The sequence below is a fragment of the Thermobia domestica genome, chromosome 8 (genome assembly GCF_964235325.1).
Source record: "Thermobia domestica chromosome 8, izTheDome1.hap1.1, whole genome shotgun sequence".
NCBI classification, from domain to species: Eukaryota; Metazoa; Arthropoda; class Insecta; order Zygentoma; family Lepismatidae; genus Thermobia; species Thermobia domestica.
In genome coordinates, this window is record NC_137461.1 from 285,480,003 (window position 1) to 285,505,776 (window position 25,774).

At 35.3% G+C, this 25,774-nt stretch overlaps 2 protein-coding genes across 3 annotated transcripts in view; one reads left to right on the top strand and one right to left on the bottom strand.

Moving 5' to 3' along the window:
* LOC145693662 (coiled-coil domain-containing protein 39-like) overlaps positions 1 to 16,037 on the bottom strand; it is an 82,479-nt gene extending 66,442 nt beyond the window's left edge. The window contains exons 1-5 of the mRNA XM_081769891.1: positions 15,587 to 16,037; positions 12,154 to 12,273; positions 6,275 to 6,421; positions 5,391 to 5,552; positions 1,791 to 2,012 (exon numbers count right to left, since the gene is read on the bottom strand). Coding sequence (XP_081626017.1) covers positions 1,791 to 2,012; positions 5,391 to 5,552; positions 6,275 to 6,421; positions 12,154 to 12,273; positions 15,587 to 15,688 — 753 coding nt within the window. The 5' untranslated portion in view covers positions 15,689 to 16,037. The remainder of the gene's footprint in view (positions 1 to 1,790; positions 2,013 to 5,390; positions 5,553 to 6,274; positions 6,422 to 12,153; positions 12,274 to 15,586) is intronic.
* Positions 16,038 to 17,267: 1,230 nt separating this feature from the next.
* The window catches only part of RpL35A (ribosomal protein L35A), a 30,005-nt gene continuing 21,498 nt past the window's right edge, over positions 17,268 to 25,774 (top strand). The window contains exon 1 of one of the 2 annotated variants that reach the window (XM_081769901.1): positions 17,268 to 17,416. The gene's annotated coding sequence lies outside the window, so the exon portion shown is untranslated. Of the gene's footprint in view, positions 17,417 to 17,490; positions 17,631 to 25,774 lie in introns of those variants that run through there. The other variant, XM_081769902.1, reaches the window with a different exon arrangement.

Consider the following 25,774-nt stretch of genomic DNA (forward strand, 5'->3'; position numbering starts at 1 on the left):
TATTAATGAATTATGGCAAAGAAGTTTGGATAGCGTGAACAAGAAGAAAATGAAAAAGATCCTTATAAGAACCAAAAATGGCGGAACGTGATTGGTTAGAAAATGAACATGGAGACTTAAGGGATTGGCTGAAGGCCTCAGCAAATAGAAATTAAACTGTTTTATAACAATGATTATATATATATGTCTGTTAAAAGAATTTTAAAAATTGTTCATAACAATGACTCTAAATATGTCTGTATTTTCATTTATGTTCTATAGTGTCTGAAGAAGGATATGTTAGATATCCGAAACCGTTACATATTATAGTTTAAAATATAGTCGATTTGAAGCTTTGGTCAGTGTTTCTTTTGTTAAAAGAGATCTTCTACGAAGACTCCGTAGTCTATTGGTTAGAACCTTGGACTCATGTCCGCGTGGTCCCGGGTTCGATTCCCGGCCGGTGCTTCCCAATTTTCATCGTCTACCCAACGTCGTGAGGCAAACTGGGGAGTCATCATGAATAGAAAACTTGACGACCACGACATCTATAAAGCTCCTGATAAGTGTTAGAGATAAGAGCGACGCAATGCACTGATCATCACGTGTTCGTCGCTAGACTGGACGTAGTTCAGCCAGTCGCTAACAGATGGCGTTGGAGCGGCTCAGGCCGAGAAACGACTGTCACGATTGGAGATCTTATAGAATGGTTATGTTCGTCCGTTTGTCTCTCTGTTGACAAGTATAGGAGCAAAAAAAAAGTAGGAGATAGAGGTTTCTTGGAATCGATTTAGCGTCCCAAGAATATGTTCCATTTCAATCCTCTACTCAAACAGGAAATGGAAGAAATCAACCATTTTCAGTTTCAATGTTGTCACGATAGAAGAAAAAAAATAATAGGAATTGGTATTTCTGGGCTTTTGGCACATACGTCCATTTTAGCCCGTTACGTACAAGGGACTATTTTCTCCCTTAGAAAGCTTTAAATCTATACCGAAAAGTATTTAAATCTTGTATTTAAATCCTGTTTAGTGTGATCAATGCCCAACCATACTACTGATCTACGCTGGCTCGACTTCCGAGGGCTACGAAAACCATCTTGCCTTATCCGTGCATAGTTCTTCCTGGTCCACTCCTGCACTTCTTGGCTGTTTGAATTGTTCTTGAGGGTATATCTCTGTAGTTAAAATGTTAACTTTGTCTGCATCGTTATGGGGATTTAGTTTCCATATATTTGTTCACAATGAAAAGACGTTGCTCTACCACTGTGCCATCTTGTGTGACGTCATGTGTGAGTTGTCAGATAACCAAAACAAAATTTTTGCGTTGCTGAATTTAATAAGCCATGTGTCGTTACTGTACGTGTTCCCCGTCTGAAGTTGTTAATATTTATAATAATAAGCTCTATTGTGGTCCACACTGTAGCACCACTTAAAGTGGTGTTAAGTATTGTTACGAAAATGAAATAAAATCTTTGAGTTTAACGTTCCATGATTATGCCCGTTAGACAAATGATTAAGCCAAGTGAATGATGATGGGAGAATTAGTGAAATAATAAAGTGGGAGAGAACGGGAATACCCCGAGAAAACTCACGGACACGATGTTGTCCACCACAAATTTACCTGGCCGGGGATCGAACCAGAGACCCCACACAGCAGAGGTAAGCGCTCCACCACTGAGCTACCATGACCCCCACTAGTGTTTCGAGAAACTTAAAACAAACATGGTAAAGTCATCAGATTTTTCTTGTTTTGTTTTGCCATAAAACAAAATTATAAGACAAATATAAAGAAAGGAACAATTATCTTACTTTGAGAACACGATGTATATCCTGGTCTCTGCTTCTAAGAACCATGACAGCCATTTCCCATCGTTTGACCAACACCTGTCGCTCAGCGTGATATTTTCGAAACATTTCAGCCGTTCGATCCAGCTCTTGTTCCGACGCAATGATCTCATTCAGCACTTTATCGTAGGCTTTCTTCTTCTCCGCATATTCGGTTTCCAGTTTCTCCAGCTCCAGCGCCGTGTCCTACAACAGAGAATGAATAACTGCTTAAATAAGTAAAAAACAACTCATAAATTAAAATTCTACATTATTAGCACTTAACGAAAAAATAGTAATAAAGTCCAAGGATGACACATATAGAACTTACCCAAGGATTATATATATATATATAACTTATCCAAGGATGAGACATATAGAACATATCCAAGCATGAAACATTATAGAACTTATCCAAAGACATATAGAACTCCTCCAAAGATGACATATAGAACTTATCCAAGGATGACATATATAGAACGTATCCAAAGATGAGACATATAGAACTTATCCAAAGATAAGACATATAGAACATATCCAAGGATAAGACAGAACTTATCCCAGGATGAAACGTATAGAACTCATCCAAAGATAAGACATATAGAACTTATCCAAGGATGAGACATAGAACTTATCCTAGGATGAAACATATAGAACTCATCCGAAAATGACATACAGAACTTATCCAAAGATGAGGCATATAGAACTTATTCAAGGATGAGACATATAGAATTTATCCAAAGATAACACATATAGAACTTATCCAAGGATGAGACATAGAACTTATCCTAGGATGAAACATAGAACTCATCCGAAAATGACATATAGAACTTATCCAAGGATGAGACATAGAACTTATCCAAGGATGAGACATAGAACTTATCCTAGGATGAAACATATAGAACTCATCCGAAAATGACATATAGAACTTATCCAAAGATGAGACATATAGAACTTATTCAAGGATGAGACACATAGAATTTATCCAAAGATAACACATATAGAACTTTTCCAGGGATGAGACATAGAACTTATCCAAGGATGAAACATATAGAACTCCTCCAAAGATGATTTATAGAACTTATCCTAGGATGACATATATAGAACGTATCCAAAGATGAGACATATAGAACTTATCCAAAGATAAGACATATAGAACATATCCAAGGATAAGACAGAACTTATCCCAGAATGAAACGTATAGAACTCATCCAAAGATGACATATAGAACTTATTCAAGGATGACATAGAGAACTTATCCAAAGATAAGACATAGAACTTATCCAAGGATGAGACATAGAACTTATCCTAGGATGAAACACATAGAACTCATCCGAAAATGACATACAGAACTTATCCAAAGATGAGGCATATAGAACTTATTCAAGGATGAGACATATAGAATTTATCCAAAGATAACACATATAGAACTTATCCAAGGATGAGACATAGAACTTATCCTAGGATGAAACATATAGAACTCATCCGAAAATGACATAGAACTTATCCAAAGATGAGACATAGAACTTAACCAAAGATGAGACATATAGAATTTATCTAAAGATAAGACATATAGAACTTAACCAAAGATAAGACATATAGAACTTATCCAAGGATGAGACATAGAATGTATCCAAAGACAAGACATATAGAACTTATCCAAACATGAGACATAGGACTTATCCAAAGATAAGACATATAGAACTTATGCAAGGATGAGACAGAACCTATCCAAGGATGAAACATAGAACTCATTCAAAGATGATATATAGAACTTATCCAAGGATGCGACATATACAACTTACAGCTCAACAAAATGATATATGTGAGTGTAAAATCTCATGCGCAGTTTTCGAGAAAATGCATGAAAATTAATTTGTTTCTAAACCTAAAAAATAATTAACGCTGTACAAAAACCATGCCACTTACTGAGGTGGTACTAACACCGAAATACAGCCTCATCAGGTACGCACCCAGAAATTTTTCATGGAAAGGGTCCAAACCTTGGGGATCCCAATACTACAAGATATACAGTTTATGTTATTGGACAGGTGTTATTCTGCATCCGAAAACACTAAATGATCGTTAAATACTGTCATCTATATTCAGAAAAATGTCCGAACCAGATTGTTTTCAGTATGTGAAAAGAAAGAGCACAAATGAAGTGTAAGATCAAATCTTTAAGCTACATTAATAATTTCTCTGCTACATTAATAATTTCTCAGCTACATTAATAATTTCTCTGCTACATAATAATTTCTCTGCTACATAAGTAGTTTTATTAAGAAAGTGTACAAATTTTGATTTGATTTGATTTCCAGTTTAGCGTCTCTTTGAGCAGCGAGACTATATGAGACGTGAACTACAATTTAACGTGGAATCCGAACCACATGAACTCCCGCCGGGAAATTAACTGGGGTCTTCCACGTCAAAGGCACATATGAAGTGTACAAATGTATGTAGAGTTACAAAATTTTTTTTAGAGGGAAAGGGAAGGTCCGGACCCGGTGAACCCCCGGCGTAAGTGCTCCCCTATACCAGTATTAAGAGTGTGTTTCTTCATTATGACATTAGCACGACGAAATACGAAGTACGGTTAATGAGTTATAGCTTAAAACTATGAAATAAAGAAGAAAACGAAACTAAAATTAAAGAAAAAAAAAACTAAAATTAAAATTAGAATTACGTGAAAACCTGGATGAATCCGTCTCACATGTAAAACATTTTACAAAGCTAAATTCACAACTAAGATTTCACTTTGTTTCCTTCATGATTCTGTTATATTACATGACTGCAAATTCATAGCAGACCTCTTACACCTAAAATCAAATCCAAATTGTGGTTTATCCCTGGTCCACTTGATACCAGTCCAAATTATTTCTTTTAATTATTTGACTAGAAAATGTATTCATAACTACTGTATTATTATTATTATTATTATTATTATTATTATTATTATTATTATTATTATTATTATTATTATTATTATTATTATATTTTAAAACAAATTAAAAATGAAATCTTTCAGTTCAACCTTCCAGTATTATGCTCTTTAGGCTACGGGAGACGATAATTAAAGCAAGTGAATGACGATGGAAGATCTGGTAGAATGAGAAAGTAGGAGGAAATGGGACAACCCCTAGTAAACCTATAAGCACAACATTGTCTACCACAAACTTACTTGGCCGGGGACCGAACCAGGGACCCCACGCACCAGAGGTAAGCGTTCCACCACTGAGCCACTGTGCCCCATAAAAAGAAATTAATTTCGTTAATGTTATAAATTATTGCAGTTAAAATGTTGCGATAATCCAGAAGTTGGTTGTTCCTTTTTTGCATTGCTTATATGTTTGTTAAATCTGGTTCATACGTTTCTTTACGTGGTCCTTATATTTTAATTTCAGCCCCTTTTTCCCTTTGACCCCATATAAACCTACTGATGAACCCTATGCTGGTTTCGAACATAGCTGTTGTTTGAAGAAACACGAATGTTAAGTACAAGAGAAACGCAACCTTCGACTATGAAACACCTCTCACACGTAGTACAATAATTAAATGAAAGGTGAAAAGAAAAAGCAGACTTACTCTAAATTTCTGTTCGTCTTCGGACATGTATTGCGCCAACATGTCGACATCCTCTACGTCGGCTGAGCTCACTCCTTTCTCCCACTCATCCAAAGCTTCTTTGTTCCAGCGAATCTGTGTCCGATGAGTTTCAAGTTTATCAGTGACACGAAAGATGTCCGTCTGAAATAAGAGAGACACAAAGTATTAAAAACGTTATACAGAATGGAATAAGCACTAGTAGTGTCGCTATCGATTCCGCACGGAGTTTTTACTATGTCAGGCTGGCGCCATAAATGGTAGTGAAGAATTGTGCGACTTCTATATTGTACTAATTTGTGAAAATTTTCAATCATACAATAAGACGTCATACAAACTAATCATAAATCAGTTCTACTTTTAATTTTCAGAATTTCTCTCTAATCAGTTTAACAAGGAAATCCCACACTGAAAATGAAGGGAGTATTCCTTGAAAGTGTTTGTGATATTAATTTTTATGGATCTGATATCATCATCATAAGTTTTCTCCCTTATTGGCAGGTCACCGGCCAAAACTGAGAAGCTTCCACGAGCAATGATCTCCAACGAACTTCTTCGTCTTCACGTATAATTTTTGTTTTAATATCGTCCATTAGCGGGGCGAAATTGGATTAAGTAGAACTATAATTTCTAAACAAAAACACAAATAACAACGTCTAGTTTTCAATAGCTTTTTTCTTCTTTTGATTTTCACGAATTTCAAAGAAAAATAAAAAGTACAAAAATTCACTGATCCTGAACTTCATTTATTTTATTTAAAAAAAAAAAAAAAAAAAAACTGAAGATTGAAAATTTTGCCCAGAACACACTATATTATGATCAAATATACATTTGAATAATCATCTGAGTTATGAAGTTTATCTCACCTGTAATTGTTTTTCTGTTTCCTCGATGTCATTCATTTCTCTCTCCAAATCTTTGATCTCTTGATTTAGTCTGTCGCATTCTCGTTTGGCTATGTGGAACATATTTTCTTCCGCTTGGATTTCACTCATATGAGCAGTAATAAGACCCTAAGAGAATAGGATTAAAGGATTAATAGAGTGCTGTTAAGAGTTACCAATATTCATACGGAACAAACATTACATATATATATATATATATATATATATATATATATATATATATATATATATATATATATATATATATATATATATATATATATATATATATATAACGGTACTAACATATGAACCTGGTCAACTAAGTAAGATAGGATCTTTTCGTCCCATATCATATTTTGCATTCGTTTGCGCCTTCCTCATTAAAATAAAATGATACTCACGCCTGTTGTGCTGTAAGGTTGCGAAACATGGTTGCTTGCTTTAATGGAAGAATGCAGACAAAGTATTTGAGAATAAAATACTGAGACGAATATTCGGACCCAAGAGGAATGGCGGAAATTTCATAACGGGAAACTGCATAATTTGTACTGTTTATCAAACATTGTTAGGGTCATCAAGTCTCGGAGGCTCACGTGGTAGGCCATGTAGAGAGAATGGAAGAAAACAGGAACGCTTCCAAAGTTTTGATTCGAAATCCAATCGGGAAACGTCCATTAGGAAGGCGCGGATGAGAGGACAATATTAAGATGGATCTCGCAGAAACAGAAATAAAAAGCAGAAACGATCCAGCTGGCTAAGGACAAAAGTCAATGGAGAGCTTTTGTGAACAAAGCATTGAATATCCAGGTTCCATAGGTCATGGAGTTAGTTAATTAGTTAGTTGCGTTCCTCTCATTAATGTAAGAACATTAATGGCGGTAGGTTTAAACATGGCGGAAATCTATAGCTTCGATGACTGTGTACTTCGCTACAGTGTATGGAAAATGAAATGAAATCATTCAGTTTAACGTTCCACGCTTATGCCCTTTTGGCCAAGGGAGAATGATTAAAGCTAGTGAATGGTAATGGAAGAATTGGTGGAATGAGAAAGTGGGAGGACACGGGAGTACCCCCGGCAAAACCTATGGACATGATATTCACCACAAACTTACTTGGCCAGTGGATCGAACTAGAGACTCCACACTTCGGAGGTGAGCGCCCTACCATTGAGCCACCCTGCCCCCTGCTATAGTGTATGGAGACGCAATCAGAGAGTTTCGTCTGCTGGAACAGAGATGTCAGTGAAGAGAAGAATAATTCTGGTAATACTTGGAAGATTTTATTATCACTCACGTCAATCCTTCATAATACGAAGAATAATGAACACTTGATATTACAAGTAGTTTTATCTATTCTAAGAATATATTAAGTATGTAACAACTACAAGTAAAGAATCAAGTGGAAAGTTCCATCCTTCGAATGACTCAATCAGATCACGACAAGTAACCAGTAGCCATCCTTGGCGCGAAGCATGTCGCGTGCTGAGTTTTAGTACTGGTGTGTGCATCGACCGTGATGGCACGTATTTGTTAGCGTCTCCTGTGTAAAGTTAGAAAAATCAAGGTCTGAAATAGTAAACGCCATGTGATTTGTCAATAATTTAATGGAACTAGGTGAAGAGAGTGGGGAAGTGGACTACACGAAATATATCAAGATAGAATAAGCGAAACATTTACGTAAGTATTAGTCACCACATTGTGATTCTACGCATCTCCCACTATGTAATCAGAACATTGTTTTGCACTTTATCATCCTTCAGTCAGGAATAAAAGTAAGGGGGAACGCGGGGGAACGCCGTTCTCCCACCTCCAAAAAATATGTACTACGTTCCCCCAGTTCCTAAAAAATTACAATGGGTAAAAGACAGGCAGGGGAGATGGCGTGAAACCGTGCCGCTACCTACCGTCTCCCTACCTTTTCAGATCCACTTTTACCCCTGCCTTCAGTTATTCTTTAGACGTTTTCTACACATCTACACAGATAACCTTTTTTACTTAATCACACTTCGTCCCCAGATGGCATCATACTACTGTGTTTCCTTTCCTGCTGAACTCAGACACCATCTTCCCATATTATTTTCAACACAATAGGGCCCCCTCTTCACTAAAGCGCTGGTAGCTTCAATGACTCAAAACACCTCACGGGGAAGTTGCTTAGCTGCCATGGTCCCGTGAAATGGCCAGCCAGATTACCTGATCTCAAACTGTTTGATATCTGTGGAGCTCTCCGTACGAGATGGTGAATCCTGAGAAAACTCTTGATATAAGACACTTACAGGAAGGTGTTCAGCGAATATGTGACCACATTTCAGTAGTCATTCTCTTGTGTGTAATCGGAGTGGATATGACAACTACGGCTGAGCATGAGACGGGATGATCACCATATATATATGGATTATAGCGAGCCGTTGCTAAGAAATTCTCAAACTTTCAATGTTCATACGTGCAAACGATACAAGATATTATGAAAGAAACAATGACATCTTTGGATTCCTGAACTTACGCCTGGCGTTATTTGATGTGACATGCTTCCCTCATTTGAAAACTTCAAACTTGTATTCAAGATGGCAATACTCTACAAGTTGCGTCCCATCCCCCTCTACTACCATCTCCCATTTATCAGATTGCATATTTTCCCCTCAAGTTTCCACATAAAAGGGTGTCCAAAGACTTCTGACTCGCCCTGTATTTTATTTATTTTTCACGTGATTAATAAAGATTTGATAGAAATAATAATAATGCAAACAAAGTTAAAGCTATCAACACATTTGCTGTAACCCTCACTACATATTCATTTGGCTTAATCAAATGGACTGAAATTGATTTAGTTAATTTTAACACGAATGATCAGACTCTAATGAAAGAATTCAGAATGAAATACCCAAAAACTGCAATAGAGAGGGTGAACTTCCCAGAGAACAAAGTGGCAATATCGCAAATCCACCAAGAACATATTGAAGATCTTCGCCAATATTTCACCAACAGAAAATAAAACAATCATTTATTTCATGCAAAACGCGATGCAGACACAAAAGCAACACCATTCTATCTAGCCATGACGGAGTTTACCACAAACTATGAATAAGATGAACGAAAGTATAGCAAATGTACATCAAAAAAACTCCACGGAACCTTTAAGAATCATTGAGAGGACAGTAACATAGATAAACGACAATCAACTGCATGGCTCAAATAAACTGCACTATTTTCTGAAACCGCAGGATTATGATGGTCATTCAAGACCGAGTGATACCAACCCGAAACTATTGTACATACATATTGAAGCAAAAAATACCAGATGAAAAGTGCAGAGACATACCAGAAACAATTGAAGACATTACAGGCTCATAATGGCTCCCACAGACTATCTAGAAAGACACAACAACGTTGCAAAAAATATTTATTAGTTTTCGACACATTACATGGAATTAATCATCCATACTAAGCCATACTACAAATACCAGCCAAGTCCAGTACTTGAAAATGATAAATACTAACTCTGCTGGAATCGAAAAATCAGAACAAATGTAACGGTACCTGCAAACAGATCCGACATCACTATTATCAATAAAATAGACCAAGAAGTAACTCTCATAGACGTAGCAATACCATTGACTTATAACATACGTATAACATTCAGTACGAAAATAAGCAAATATTAAGATCTCACTGACAAAATCAAAAAGTTAAGGAAATGTTAGCAAGTTACAGTAAGACCAATCATTATCTCAACCACGGCAATTGTCCCTAAAAGAAATGTGACGCAACTTGAAATGACAAACGCAAATCATCTTCTAACAAACCTACAAAAATCAATAATACTCGACACCTGTCATATGGTCAGGAAGTTCTTTGCAGAAGAAGAACTCTTCAAATAATCTGCACTTGCCAGAGACGGCCGTCAGATTATTAAGTTAAAATCAGTTTAAGACAAAATACATCAATAATAATAATTATTATTATTTATTTACTTATTAGGAAATAAATAACAGACATAAGTATAATAACAATTTCCTGCACATACAAAACACTACAAAATTATATATTTAAAAAAATAGAAAGGATAGGTAAGCATACAGAGATATAAAACACAATAATCACATATACTAAGAATAATACCTGGTAAATAAAGAAATAAAGAATACATGGTAAATAATAATAATAATAATAATAATAATAATAATAATAATAATAATAATAATAATAATAATAATAATAATAATAATAATAATAACAGCAACACCGATTTCCGATGGGAAAGCCTTGAAATTTTACGCGTCACTGTGATCTGAAATCCGCCTTAAAATGTACGTCCACGTCTCATATAGTCTTGGAACTGAAAAGAGACGCTAAACTTCAACAAGCCAAAGCAAACAAGAAGGAACAAAAAGAAACTTAATTTTTTTCTTCACGATCCTTAAAAAATGAACAATATTTGTACTTCGTTCTATCAGAAAATAAAGCTACACGTTTCCATAATTTCGTTCCTGTAAGTGAACTAACTCAAAAGTATACGATTCTTTTTAATACTAGAAATTACGAATGGCCAAATCCAAGTCCACAAGACAGCCAGACGTCAGAGAAGCACGTCATATAGGGTCAGTAAGGGTTATGAGACAGACCTTCAGTTAGGCAGTAGTTTATGGTGCCAATAAAGTAACAATTTGCTTCCTGTCATCTCGTAAGTTGATGGCTAAATGTCAAATTTGTGCTACCTCATAATTTCCCTTCAAAAGGGTAATTAAGAGACACCTGTTGTCTCTGACTTTCTGTCATTTAATATTGGGGTATGAAGGAGTCCAGCTGTGAGTGAAAGAAGTCCTCGTTATTTTGTGTTTATTACATAAAGATATACAAATATTTGGCTGAGTTACAAGAAAATAACTAAGAAAGAAAGTGGATATAGTTATTGATGTTATTCAAACATTTTTGAGTTAACTATAATACGCCTATAGGCTAATAGCCTATATTAGATAGTTTCAGATTACAAAACAAGCTTGTGGAACTAATTAAGATCAAGTTCTAGGCTGTTCACTTAAAAACAATTTAGGCTACTCCTTTTTCTTTATGTTTTAGTATATTGATATGCAGCCTAGGCTATTTTCAACAGAATATTGTAGGTCTACAACTTTGAAAGTTACTAAGAAACAAGATTATAGGACATCCTAAACTAGAGAATACAGCTGTTTTGAAACTTAACATAATAGGATACAGAGACAGATTCCAGCATGTGTCTCATAATAATTACCCTCCATATGAGCAAAATGAGATACAACAGCAAAAAAATTTATAAGTCTGAAACAAAAGCCCAAGGGGCAAATTCAACTTAACTTGTAACTGCTGACCTACCAGGTTTCCACCAACACCAAGTGGTTTCACAATAATGATATTACTGCACTAGTAGATATAAAAGTTAATGATAGGATCTCAAATTTCAAAACAATTGTTTTAATGAATTTGTTTAAAAAATGGTACATCCAAACTTTTGTAAACTGAAATTTAAAAATGCAAAGCATTGTGAAGGATGTTACTAAATGTTACTAAATGCCTATACTCTTAATTTGTATTTATCGTACAGTGGTTGAAGATCAGTGAGGAGTGTCTCATAATTACCCTCCATTGGCAGTGTCTCATAATTATCCTCACTGGCCCTACAGAGAAAGTTGGATGTAATTAGACTTCAGACCCGTTTCGTTTTTTCAATGGGGGTGGGAAGGAGGATATTATTTCGTCTATATAGCATTCACTGACTCGGGTGAATGAGTAATTCCTTTAGTTACCTACTGCATAGTAGTTATTCATCGATACTATGTGAAACACGATCACCATATAGCTTTAAAGTATTAACACAGTTTGTACCTGATTTTGCTGCTGTTCCGTTGTAACATGTTGTCTATGTTTCACCAAATTGTTTACGCGCTCAGTCACCTCCTCCACTTCTTGAATACACTTCGCTTTTTCTTTGGTTTTCTTCTCCACCTGAAAGTACAAAAATGTTATTAGTCACCAAACAGAAGAGCATGTACCTTTCATGATCCGCGGACATGAAGCTTTTGTAAAAAATCAGCTACAGAAGAATGCAGAATATGGTTCGTATAGGACTGTCCATTTTGAGAAACAGTTCTAGTTCCGCAGTTGGCATAGGTGTGGGGTGAATGTTATGAAAAAAATATCATGATTTTGATATGTTACTTCACAATTTTACACTACTGAATGAAGTTAAGCGCGTATAGTAGTTAATAATAGATAAGATGGGATGGATATCTACACACTAACAGTAAATAAACATTTCCATACCTTAAAACAGCCGAAAGAGAGAAAAATTTGCACATGGTTTCGAAATGACTCTTGAAATTAACTTTTATCGACGTGGTGGATATATTTAATTCCATCTCCATAAACCTTGCTATACAGCGTATCCAGCAATGGTTGAGATATCTTGTCGGATTTTTATTATATGTGAAGTCACCAAATTTTGGATGAATATCAAAACTACTTTGCGTATAGAAGCATATATAAACAAAATGATGATTTGGAGATGGGGAGTTCGTTGTTCCCTCTTTTAGCCAACATGGTGATGAACTACTGGATTACTGAAAACAGAATTGTAAGTACGTAAAATACTGTTTGTTGGTAATTGCTTTGCTGATTTATAAAGAAGATAAAGTCTTAACAGAATTTCTGTCAGAACTAAAATGGCATTCATAGTAATCTGAAGTTCACCTTTGGGAAGAAAGAAGATGAGGAAATTAATTTTCTGAATCTTGACATAATTAGATCCCATAATGAATTCCGGACCTCCGTTTCCTGAAATTTCAGACGAGTTACCACTGTCGTTTAGTGGCTCCATGAAATCAGTACAATCAGAAAGTCGGACTGCTGGATGCCACCTGAGTTGATAAAGATCAACTAGGATAGCTAGATTGTTATTGTTTTCAAGATGTTTCTTAAAATAATCTCTTTACGCAGAAGTTGTTGCTGGATTGGTGATTTATGGTGGGGTTATCCATTGTCTTTCTCTGTTGAGGTGAAACCACCACTGCGGATCGTTACAAACAATCAAACAAATAAGTAAATAAACAAACAAATAAATAAATAAAAATATTTCAGTTTAACGTCCCATGATTATGCGCTTTAGGATAAAGGACACGATGACTAAAGCAAGCAAATAATGGAATTGGTGGAATGAGAAAGTGTGAGTACCCCGAAAACACTCACGGACACGATGTTGCCCACCTAGACTTACATGGACAAGGCTCGAACCAGGGTTCCCATGCACCAGAGGTAAGCACTGCGGATCGTTACAGTGTTGAATTCTATTAATTAGCCGCAAAATTGTCTGCAAGAATCCAGCAATGGTCAAAAGGCATTGGACATCAAGTATCATGACAATGCATGCCCACATGTTGCTCAAAAGAATAGTGCATTCTTTTCATAAGTCTTAATGCGAAACCTGTTTCCATCCACCGTATTCTCCTGACTTCTCCCCACCGACTCTCACTTCTTGGCAAAAGAGAACTTCCCTGATCACCGGACGCTGCAACTTGAGGCTGAAGACTTCTTCGCTTCGTAAACTTATTTTGTTAGTGAATTCAATCGTCGGATAAGAAATAGCAAAAGTGTTTGCTGTAAAAAAAAAAAAAAAAAAAAAAAAAAAAAAAAAAAAAAAAAAAAAAACCACAGTAAAAGAAACCAAGATTGAAATCTCGGTTATGCTATTGTTTATTGGCTGCTAACATAATCCGTGCGGTTGTTTCAGTGCTCCATTGTGGTGGCTCAACGTAAATGGACGCTATCATATTTAGGATTAGGAGCAATTTTTTTTTTAGAGGTCTAAGGAAAAGAGGTGCAAAAGGTAGGTACTGGTAAAGTTTAGGAGCATCACATTTTGCAAATTTTACAGGTAAAATCCAATACTCTGCACTGAAAGTCATGTTCATAAGGGATGAATTTCTATAGGCAGCACAATTAAATATTAAGTAACATAGACGAATCTTGTTTTTACAAGTGAAGGATTACTAGTGGTAATCGTTAAGAACAGCTACTTCTCATCTCCCGTGCACGAGGATACATCTTACTGTTGCACTACCTAAACACGCTAAGTACAAGGGCAAGAACTCAGTCTATTACCTACTTTTTAACATCCTACATAGTCAATGAATAATACCTGAAAGTATAGCGTTTCTCGTCCTTCCCTAAATGGGAAGTACGGCTCCTTAACTATAACCTTACTAGTTTAAAATCATTACAAGTGCTTTACAAGCTTAAAATACGTGAGTGCATACGAAAGATGACTGTATCGCATACTATTTTCCGCCGGCATGGTATCTCTGCATAGTGAACAAAAGCTGTATTTTATAAGTCTAGCGATATTGATGAAACATCATTACAAGTACTATAGGAACTTGTATCATTGCGAAAAATCAACGTGTTTCACTCTTTTACTTACATTCACACTCACCGTTGCTGTCGCGCCTGCTCCCTCTGGAAATACCAGCTTTGACATGCCCTGACTCGGTTAGATAACATTCGTGCTTCCTAATGGCCACCTAGCGCAGCTTAATTTGTGGTTCTTAGCTTTAATGGCATAAGTTGGGACGCTGCACTTAAACTCAAATCAGTAAATGAATTGTATCTTTTCAACATTTGGCGGGCGTTGAATTACTGTATTATTGCTATGTTATCAATGCTAAGTGAGGTATTGTAATGTCCAGCGCAAATCTTTTGATGAGCCATAAGAAGGAAATTAGTGAAACAAATCTCAATTTTTAACAATTATTTCGAGCGGTGTGACTAAACAACCTGCATGGCCCAAAATATTTATGTATAAGCCTGTTAACCAAATATTGTAGTTTTATTTCTTCTTTCCAATCCTTTGAAAATAACACACACGTTCGTCGGACATTTCAGTAGCACGAACTGAATATTATGCTTTAAATATCATGAAAGGAAATCTTTTAAGATTTACATCCCACAATTATGCCGGCTAGGCTAAAGAAAATAGTGATCATAAGAAATGAATGTAATGGTGGAATTAATAAAGTGGGAGGAAACGGGAAAACTCCGAGAAAAAACATGCACACGGCGTTTGTCCACCACGAAGTCCATTTGGCGCGAGCTGGGATCGAACCAGGAACCCCACACACGAGAGGTGTTTAAATATCATACGCTAATATTAATTCTATGAAAGCATCATTATAAGTTTGCTCATGCTTGAACTAAACGATCACATTACTATTAATTGCATTAAATAATATTACTGCTGGCGCAGTATAAAGCAAAGTTAACTCACCTCAGTCTCCAAAGCTTTATTTTCTTCATTGGCGACTGGAATACGAAACCCATCAGTCCAACCCAATTCTTTCAGCAAATCATCAATTTGTTTTAATACCATTGTGCTTCTCTTGAGAAACTATTTAATCTTAAGAATAAGAGATTACAGTAATTTTCTAATCTAGTGTGCTACAACGATAATGCCGAATTTGTTTATAGCTTTCCCTCCAGCAAAATCCCTTGATGCGTCATTATTTTACTTCTATACAGTTACTAATTTGTTCACTAATTTGATAATGCTTCAAAACTATTCACTACGCTACAGTTAGCTATATCCGTGATTTAAAACTCCTGCACAACTTTGAATCTGTCATTTGAAACTGACATATGTAAACAAATTTAGACTATGACGGCAAGCGTATGTCATTTATTGAGTTTACTTATTCCACAACTAAATAAACAAGGTGACGTTAACGAAAGAAATGGGTTTTTTCCGTAGCGGTTAGCACCAAAGAAACGCAGAGATAGCAGTTACAATTAAATTAGATACAATTAATTGCCTCGCGATTCGTAAATTTTGCAAAAATCTTTTTGAAACAAGCCATCATAGAAATCACATCTTTATTTCAAAAGATTAAACATTTCTTTTGAAAATATTTTGATGATATTTAATTATACATATATTTTTTTAAAGAAAGCAAAACAAATGTGTAGATTAATATACTAGATATACAAATTTACAAAAATTATTTCTAAACGAGCACAGTTTGTACCTTAGTATCGAAAGCATGAAGTAGACAAATCTGGGTAAATGACATATTTTTATCAAGAAATGAGAAGGGAGAATTTAATTTATTGCTACAGCTAGAGCAAGAAAAAGAAAAAATCTAGTATTTTAGAATGACACCTACAACATTCTTTTACATACTTCATAAAATCTCACCTGCACTTGAAAAATATTTCAATTTTCGAGAGTGTCTCTCTGCGAAGAATCGTTTCCCTTGGATTCCTGCAAGAATCCAAGTTCCTTGCTTACATGTGCCCATAATTTGTTAGCGACGTGTCGTTTGTGGTAATTTGAATGAGCTTGATTCCACAATGGAACTTTATCAAAAACACAATTTATTAAAGCATCAACATCTATTTCCATATTTATTTTTATTTTTTATTTTATTTTATTTTTTTTTATCTCCGCTCCTCACAACGTTGTCTGCTTTCACGCAAAACAAACCTTCTTCTCTCACGTAGCGCTCAATTCCTCTGCAGATGACTCTCCATTCGCACGAATTCGGACGAACAATCCTAGCAGGTTGGGATCATTCGCATTTGCATTTCTTCGTCGGTTTTCGCATTTCGCTGGTCGAAACTAGTTGAGACACTCCAATTTATTTACACGTGCTGTTAAATTCGCAATCGCATTTGGAAGCAATGAAGGCGCGGCCTTTGCGTTGGCATTAAAAGTAGCTGTCATTTCGTACGGATTTCTATCAACGGAATGCAAAATGTGCTCTTTAGTATGCGATACTCGGTAATGTTACAATTGCTTGTTCCAGCTTTTGCGGTGCGATGTAGTCGGCAAAATTTTGCGAAGAATCGTGAGGGAAAATAATAAAACATCTTTTTTTTTTTGATTGAGTTGATACTGTTTATAACAAGAGAACAATAGAACAATTGCGAAAGCTGATTTTTTTAAATGAGTACTGATATAGAAATAAAAGAGCAGGTTACTTTTAACAAAAAATACTCTGGGAAGAAGAATTATAACAGCTGAAAAATGACTATCAACATCCGGTTCTATTTCCGGATGTAGCTCATGCCCTCTAGTATTTCTTAACGTAGTGTGATTGGGGTATGTATTATTTTGCTAACGTAAACTTCATTAAAGACATTTGCATTATAAGAAAATATGTTAGTTATTAATATAAAGAGAGGGAGGAAGCTTAATAATGTAATTATGTTTAAGTGTAGAGTGAGTTAGCGATAGATGGCAATAGATTTCAAAGTACCACTGACTCACTTTGGTAATGTGGCAGATACACATGGACATGTCTGTTGTGTAGAAGGTGCATTTTTTCTATTGAAATTTTTATTGCAAAAGATTTAGTTACTAGTGCGTGAATATACAGATAGCGTTAAGAAAACTGGTATATGGTGATGTTATTGTAAAGCTAGGTTGTAAAGACAGCGTTAAGAAAAATCACATTTATCATGTAATGCAGAGCTCTAGCACTAATCGATGCGTGTTTTTCGAACTTGCCTCCGTTTATTTGAATACGTATGTTTCGTAAACCCTTTCTGTGTTGGTCATAGGATCTACAACTTCCCGGTCCCTCCAATTTTGCGATGCTCTAAACTAAATTTGTATTGACCACCCAGCACAGGTTGATTGTTTTTGGTTTTTGCTTGAAACTGTTTGTTTTAATAGCACTAAATTTACAGTTGCCCCTCCGTTTTCTATAAAGATTTTGAAAATTTACTGGAGAAATGAGGTAAGAACTAAAAATTGGGGTTATGTAAGTTTGGCAGTAAGTTACATTTATTACGAGAAGAGATATGTAGAAGTGGGTACTATTTGCAAGACGCGGAATGTTTCGGTAATTCAACGTGGTAGTCGTGTAGGATGGCGAATCGATGCGTTGAATGTGATATTTCCGCATTAAGTTTTACAGAATTATATAAGAATAATGAAGAGAATCTACTATATTTTTTTAGAATCACGGATTACTGAATTTAAGTGATAACTGAAGCTTCTATGAGAACCGGTTCCAGTCACTGTTCTACTCTAACTAAAGGACATTTATTCCGAAGTTGGGCGTCCGATACTTTTCTAGCAAAATTTTCATAAAAGCTATTAACGTTCATTTTTCAATTCGTACGTTCTTACTGACTTTAGGGTTCCTTTCGTTGGGTTAAATTCCAATGTTGGGCGTCCGTTTCCAGCGAAATTTTTAAAATTTACAGAAAAGATATGGATACTTTGATCATTTGTGTGCTTGATAATATATGAGTGTCTCGAAAAATCTGTTTATTTCTTATATATAAGCGGTTATAAAGATGGGATTATACGGTGAGCGGAGGGAACTACTTGGCGCAAGGTAACCGAACAGTTTCATTGTGGGAAAGAAACGAGCATTTATGTTATCAACATGACGAATGTACAAGGGGAATTAAGTAACAGTTTTAACATTTGTGAAGCAATACGTTGATAACGACAAAATCTTTTAAAAGTTTGTGAAGAGCACGGATTAATGAACCTAATAACAAATTGCAGAAAGTATGGAAAGGAGATAACAGCGAAAAAACGTGGCGAAAGCGGACGCCCAACTTCGGAATATATGCCCTTTCGTTACATCGTGAGGTAGGGGAGAGGTTAGGTTAGGTTTGGTTTGCATATACAACAGAGGTGCTCTTGATCGTCCGAGTGAAGTTTATTTAATTCAGACAGTATTGCCGAGCGAGTGAAGGCGGGTTAGTGCCCCGCAGGGCACGTTGTTTTCAGTTTTCATTAAACTCTAATTAATATAGTTGTTTTTTAAACTTAGTACTTTAGTTCACACTGAAAACAATAACTTTCTCCACGTTTCCTCGCTGTCACCTCCTTTCCACACTTCCCACAATTTGTTCGTGGTTCATTAATTCGGCTTAAGTTGCCCCTCCAGTCTGAAGGTGCCCCTGGACTTTGCAGCATACAAAAAACAGTGCTTAAAGTATTAAAAATTGTTACATTTCACTTAACTTCAGTACTCCGTGTGCTTCACAAAACTTAGAAGGTTTTCTTCTTTATTTTTGTGCATCCGTTACACCTATTCACCATATTTTACAACTACCATACTGCTAAAACCTTCCGCATCCGGCAAATAGTACTAACTTCCACATGTCTTTTCTCGTATTAAACATAATAATAATAATAATAATATAATAATAATAAATTTTATTGTCGAATCAGCTACATAGCCATAGACAACGTCAAATTATAACTTAATACAATAATATACAGCAATAGTGATTGTTCATTATCTACAATAAGTACTAAAGTTCACCACAATAACATATGTTAAATATTATTACCTTACAAAAATTAAATATTATCGTATTCAAAAAACTCATCTATTGAATAAAACGGTGTTTTTACTAACCAAGAATATAATCTATTTTTGAAGCTACCCATAGGTAGTTGTCAGTTCTATAGGTAATTTATTATACAACCTCACACTCATGGCTTCATAGCTATTTTGTGATTTTGTTAATCTCAAATATGGTACGTTGACACGTCTATTATTCCAAGTGTTGTATGAGTGTATGTCATGCCTATAGTGTATTTCTGACGTTTTGCCCTTTATGTACATCAACACATTGTATATATATAAATTGATTACCGTCATTATTTTTAATCTTATGAATAATGGTTTACAATGACACGTATTCTCTGCATTCATCATTATTCTCACAACTTTTTTTTTTTTTTTTTGTAACAACAGAACGTCCTTCACATGGCTACCATTTCCCCATAACAGTATACCATATAGTAAAATACTTTGAAAAAACGCAAAATATGCGGATCTTACATAATTTTGTGGTACCTGACTCCTCAAATTTCTGATCAAATATATAACTCTTGAAAGTCTTCCTGTAATATATTGAATATGAGAGTCCCATGATAATTTGTTATCAATAATAATGCCCAAAAATTTTACACTGTCCAAATTGTTCTCGGTTGCCATACCTCTTAAACTGAAGTTTAAATGTTTCGTTTTACCTTCATTAAGGCAAAAGCCATTCGTCTTAAACCACGATTCTGCTTCAGATAATGTTCTTCCTGTGATTTCTTCTAATTTTTCCAACTCGTGGCTAACACTGAGAAATGTTGTGTCATCTGCATATAAAATTGAGTGACTAGTTACACAATTTGGTAAATCATTAACCATTATAGTAAAAAGCAAAGGTTCAAGTACTGAGCCTTGCGGTACACCATATACAACCTGTGCAACTTGTGACTTTTCCCTTCCCACACATACCACTTGCCTACGATCCTTAAGGTAAGTCCTAAATAAATTTAGACCAGTATTTCCTACACCATAATACGCCAGTTTATTTAATAATAGATTATGGTCAACACAGTCGAAAGCCTTGCTCAGGTCACAGAATGTGGCCTTTGCAAAACCCCTGGACACAAAAACTTGTAAAACCTTGCTTACTAATGAGTCTATAGCATCATCCGTAGACCTTCCTGCCCTAAATCCAAACTGTGAATCACTAATTATATTAAGTTGTTCCAAATAATCACATAACTGCATTTTTATAATGTATTCGATAATTTTTGAAAAGGTAGGAACCAGCGAAACAGGGCGATAGCTAGCTGTACAATGTTTGTCTCCCTTTTTATAAATTGGAACAACCCTAGACAGCTTTAGTGCGTCAGGGAAAGTACCTTCATTTATACATCTATTTATGCAATATGTAAGTGGACTTACAATGCAATCAATTACTTTTTGAATTAGAGTTGTTGATAAATCATAAATTGGAACAACCCTAGACAGCTTTAGTGCGTCAGGGAAAGTACCTTCATTTATACATCTATTTATGCAATATGTAAGTGGACTTACAATGCAATCAATTACTTTTTGAATTAGAGTTGTTGATAAATCATAAATATCAACACTATCCGAGGACTTCATTCTTTTACAATATCTAAAACTACTGCGGTTGTTACCCCGGTAAAAACTAAATTATTCTGTATCCATTTATTAGAATGCGGTTCAGTTATGTCAGAGACCCCTATATTTGTATTTTTACGTATTTCCTCAATCGATTTAATGAAGAATGTGTTAAGTTCATCAGGGGAAATGGGTATACTATCCCTATTACCAACTTTAGATACCTCGTTAATTAATTTCCAAGCCTCTTTACATTTATTGGGTGCTGCCTCAATTTTTGTTACATTATATAATTGTTTTGTTTGATTTAACGCTAATTTATAATCCTTTTTTGCTTTCAAATACTTTTCTTTGTTGTTTTCACTTTTATCCCGTCTGTATAATGCCAATAATGACATAACTGTACATTTCATAGTTGCAAGTTGGGTAGTATACCAATTTGTATTACCATTTATTTATTTATTTTTTTACATTATTTTGTTAGTTTTAACTTTAACTTTCCTTTGAGGAATAGATGTATTAAACACATTCAGAAAAACCTGTATGAAACGCTCAAACGTATTATTAGCTGATTTCATAGATGTAGGTCCAGTTAACACATTCAACCAATTTATATTATTCAATGAATTTCTAAAATGTAAAATTCTTTCGTCGGATATTGGTCTTGTAATTATTATTTTACTCTCCTCAATTACACATTTCCTGGCAATAACGGAACCTACTTTAATCCAGACAGAGTCATGATCTGCTAATGGAAAAATTGTTACATCACTAGATATACGATCTTTTGTTATATTTGTAAATATATTGTCAAGACAGGCTAATCCTAACTTACATCAAAGTGGGAGTTTACATCACCCCCAACAACAATACTAAAATACTTCCACCTAGGTCTACTTAAAAATTTAAATATTTTCTCAAGATTTTCTAGGAAAATAACGGGGTTTCCGTCAGGTGACCTATAAATAGATACTATAACTAACTTAAGCTCTTCAATACAGATACCTGTAACCTCAAAATGTAGTTCATAACATAAATAGTTTAAGTCTAATATACTACATTTCACCATATAGGACTTTTTTTTTTTTACATAAATCGCTACACCTCCGCGTTTATGTTTTCCTCTACTATAACTATTGGTTACATAATAATCATCCATCACAATATATGGTATTTCATTTTCATGACACCAATGTTCACTTACACCAAGAACGTCAAACATATTATCTTTAGCATAAACGTTTACAGCAAGCTGTTTGTTATTTAAACCTTGTACAATCCGCGGCAAAAAACCTGCAACATGAGCATATAAGTTTATTGTGAAATGACGAAGTATTTTGCTCCAAAATAAGTGTGCACGGGAGGAGGCCGAGGTTTATCCTGGCGTGATTCGTTCCACTTAGACGTTATGTTCATTCCCTGTGCTGTTAGGCGTAGTTTCAGAATAAACTTACATCCTCATGTTGCAGGTTTTTTGCCGCGGATTGTACATTAAGAAAACCTATTTTTAGGTCAAAATTCATATTATCTTCACTCAAGTCAGTCATAGACGTAGTATTATTATTGTTAGTATATTGTTTCCTGGTATGATTTCTAATATTAGTGTTATTTACCTTGTACGAAACCGGCCAAACTTCATCTTGAATCAGCTTGGCCTTTAATTCACGTTTCCCTGTTCATTACTCAGCGTGATAATTTCATGATTCATATTCCAGTACCTGTTTTCAATAACTTTACCTATAGACTCACACAACTTCCTTTTACCGTAAACATTAAAATGCTGACCGTGTCTAGTATGAAGCATTCTGTCAGCCTTATTGATATTTACCACCGTTACATTCTTAAAACGTTTACATATCTTACCGTACACAATGTTTGCTTTTTCTGCTTCTTTATTAACAATTGACCAGTCTACAAGATCATGTCTATGTGGAATACCCATAACGATCACGTTCGTGTGTGTTAGACCTGCCAAAGTTTTCCGTAGTGTAGCAGCGGCGGCTTCTGTCTCGTTACTAGCAACATCATTCGCACCTCCCATGAGTACAACAAAGTCTTTATCCGTTAGCTTAGCACAATTGTTCCTTACCTCTGTCACAATTTTATCGAATTTCGCCCCTGGTTTCACCCATGCTTCTGTATCAAACTTATCATGGTTCATATCTCTTAATATTGTAGAAATTCCACGACCATAACTATCTGCATAGATCTTGATTTTATTATTTCTTACATCCGTCCTATTATCCCTGCACTTAAACTTGATCACTGTGTCGCCTTGCACTACCGGCACTGAGTTTTCTTCGTCCACATCTTCTATTTCGGTTAGTACGGAATAGACTCCTGCCCATGACTCTCCTGCCGAACTTACATTCCTAAACATCAAATAAAAACTTCAAATTATCATTTCTTACCTCATTTCTCCTGTAAATTTTCCTGATTTTTAAAACTGTACATGGACTATGAAGGAATCATAATGATTTTGTCGATTCCCGTAAATTTTACGTATATTACCCGAGGTATCGTCATGGCACAGCATAAAATAAGAAACTAAAATACCATTTCCACGATGTCGCTATAATGTAAATTTATCCCTAATTACTAAATGAACTGGTAGGATGGATATGTGAACCAGTGTCCACAATCGAACACGTCTGTCGAAATTTCCTCAGGGAAAACATCCCACCACGAAAAATACAATTTCAAAACTGATAGAAATTGATTACCTTAATGTAATTATAACTGCCTTAAATGGTAGGCTATACTAGGCTACCCAATTTTACGTAGTCATTTTGACATTCATGAAATATTGACTTCTCGGTGCAAATTTACTGTACGGAACCACTTATTTGTAAAATTCACATTACAAGTTTGTAATAATACTTTAATAAACCCGTGTATGTTCTTTTCTGTGAGATGCTTATCTTCGTAGAAATACATGAATGGAAGTCTTAACCTGTTAGGCTGATTCGCCTATAAGATAGCCAATACCCACATTAAAGTAAGTGAAGTATCTGGAAGTCTCTATGCTCTCTCATGACACGTAAGCGTACAAGTGTTTAGTAGTTAAAGAGTTTCATATATTTGTGAAGTTTATGTTAGTAGTGTATTGTGTTTTGAACACAAGTGTGCAAGCAGTAAAAACAAATCTGGAAAATATCTTTAACATCAGTAGTAACGTATGAATGCATAATCCAACACGTAAATAGGCCTAAGTGTTCTTATGACATAAGCAGTGTTTTGCGCTATCCTCGTTTGTGTATGTATACCTACCGTAACTGAGGCGCCTGCTCCCTACGGACACACCACTTCCTTTCCGCTTGGGTGCCACTCTCACTTGACTCTGTTAGATAGCATTCGTGCGGTTTATTGGCTAGGTAGCACAAGTTAGTGTTTTGTGCACAGTTGTTATCTTGTATGTGCACTGTTGCCCTCCTAAACTGAATCTGCACAACGAAATGAAGTCCATCAAAAAATGATTGTTTTAAAATACAGAATCGATTTACTGAAAAAGAAGCATATGTGCATATATGAATTTATGCGATCCGTAAAATAAATTTGCACCGACTTCTTGGCAGAAAGTGCACTCTTAAGCTTAAAAAGTGTTTCTTAAGGGAGGAGTTGCATTGGTAGGTGAAAATTGACTTTGGTGGAGCAGAGTATTAATACAGCGTTCAAAAACTATGGTGCAAAAAACAGCGGGGGGAAGGGGGCGTTAGTAGTGCGCAGGCGCGTCAGCGACCATGAATATACGCATATATCAGGATAGTGAAATAACACTTCTATGGTCTCTGTGTACACTGCCTTCACGTAGTACTTCTTCATATAATACTGCGTCCTAAACTTTACAGTGGGTATTTCTTACTTCCATAAATTTTATAAATTTATGCCCCCTGAAATAAGATTGGGTCTAGCACCAAATCATGTTTCTCAGTACACGCCTATAGTTTCAAAATTAGCTTGAAATATATATTTATCAGGGAATCCCCGGAGTGCTATTCAAAAAAAAAAAATATATATATATATATATATGGTTAGGAATCGTACTAGGTTCGATCCCAGCTCGCGCCAAGTGATCTTTGTGATGGACAAACACCATGTGCGTGGGTTTTCTCGGAGTTTTCTACTTTATTCATTTCTCATAATCACCGTCTCCTTTAGTCTAGCCGGCATAAGCGTGGAATTTAAAACTTCATTTTTCTTAGGAATCGTATATAGCAAATTTTGTTTGCACTCGATCAAATTAGTTGAAACTATATTAAACTGCAATCTGGAACAAGAAGCAATTTCACTTCTTTGTGTCCTCTTTAGTATATACTCGCGTATTAGCACAAACAATTAATAAAATATTTTTCTCTGTACGTCAGTTAATTATAAATCGAAAATACGTAACTTAGAAGAAGGAAATTACCAAAGACAAGCCTCTGTTTCTCTTTGCACTTCACTTGATCTTTGTGCTATTCCATTTGTCTGGCGCGTTTTGAAGGATGCTAAAGGAATTTTCAATCAGGACGGCTGGCCCTGGGATTTGAATTGTAAGTGTAATAGGAGAGTTT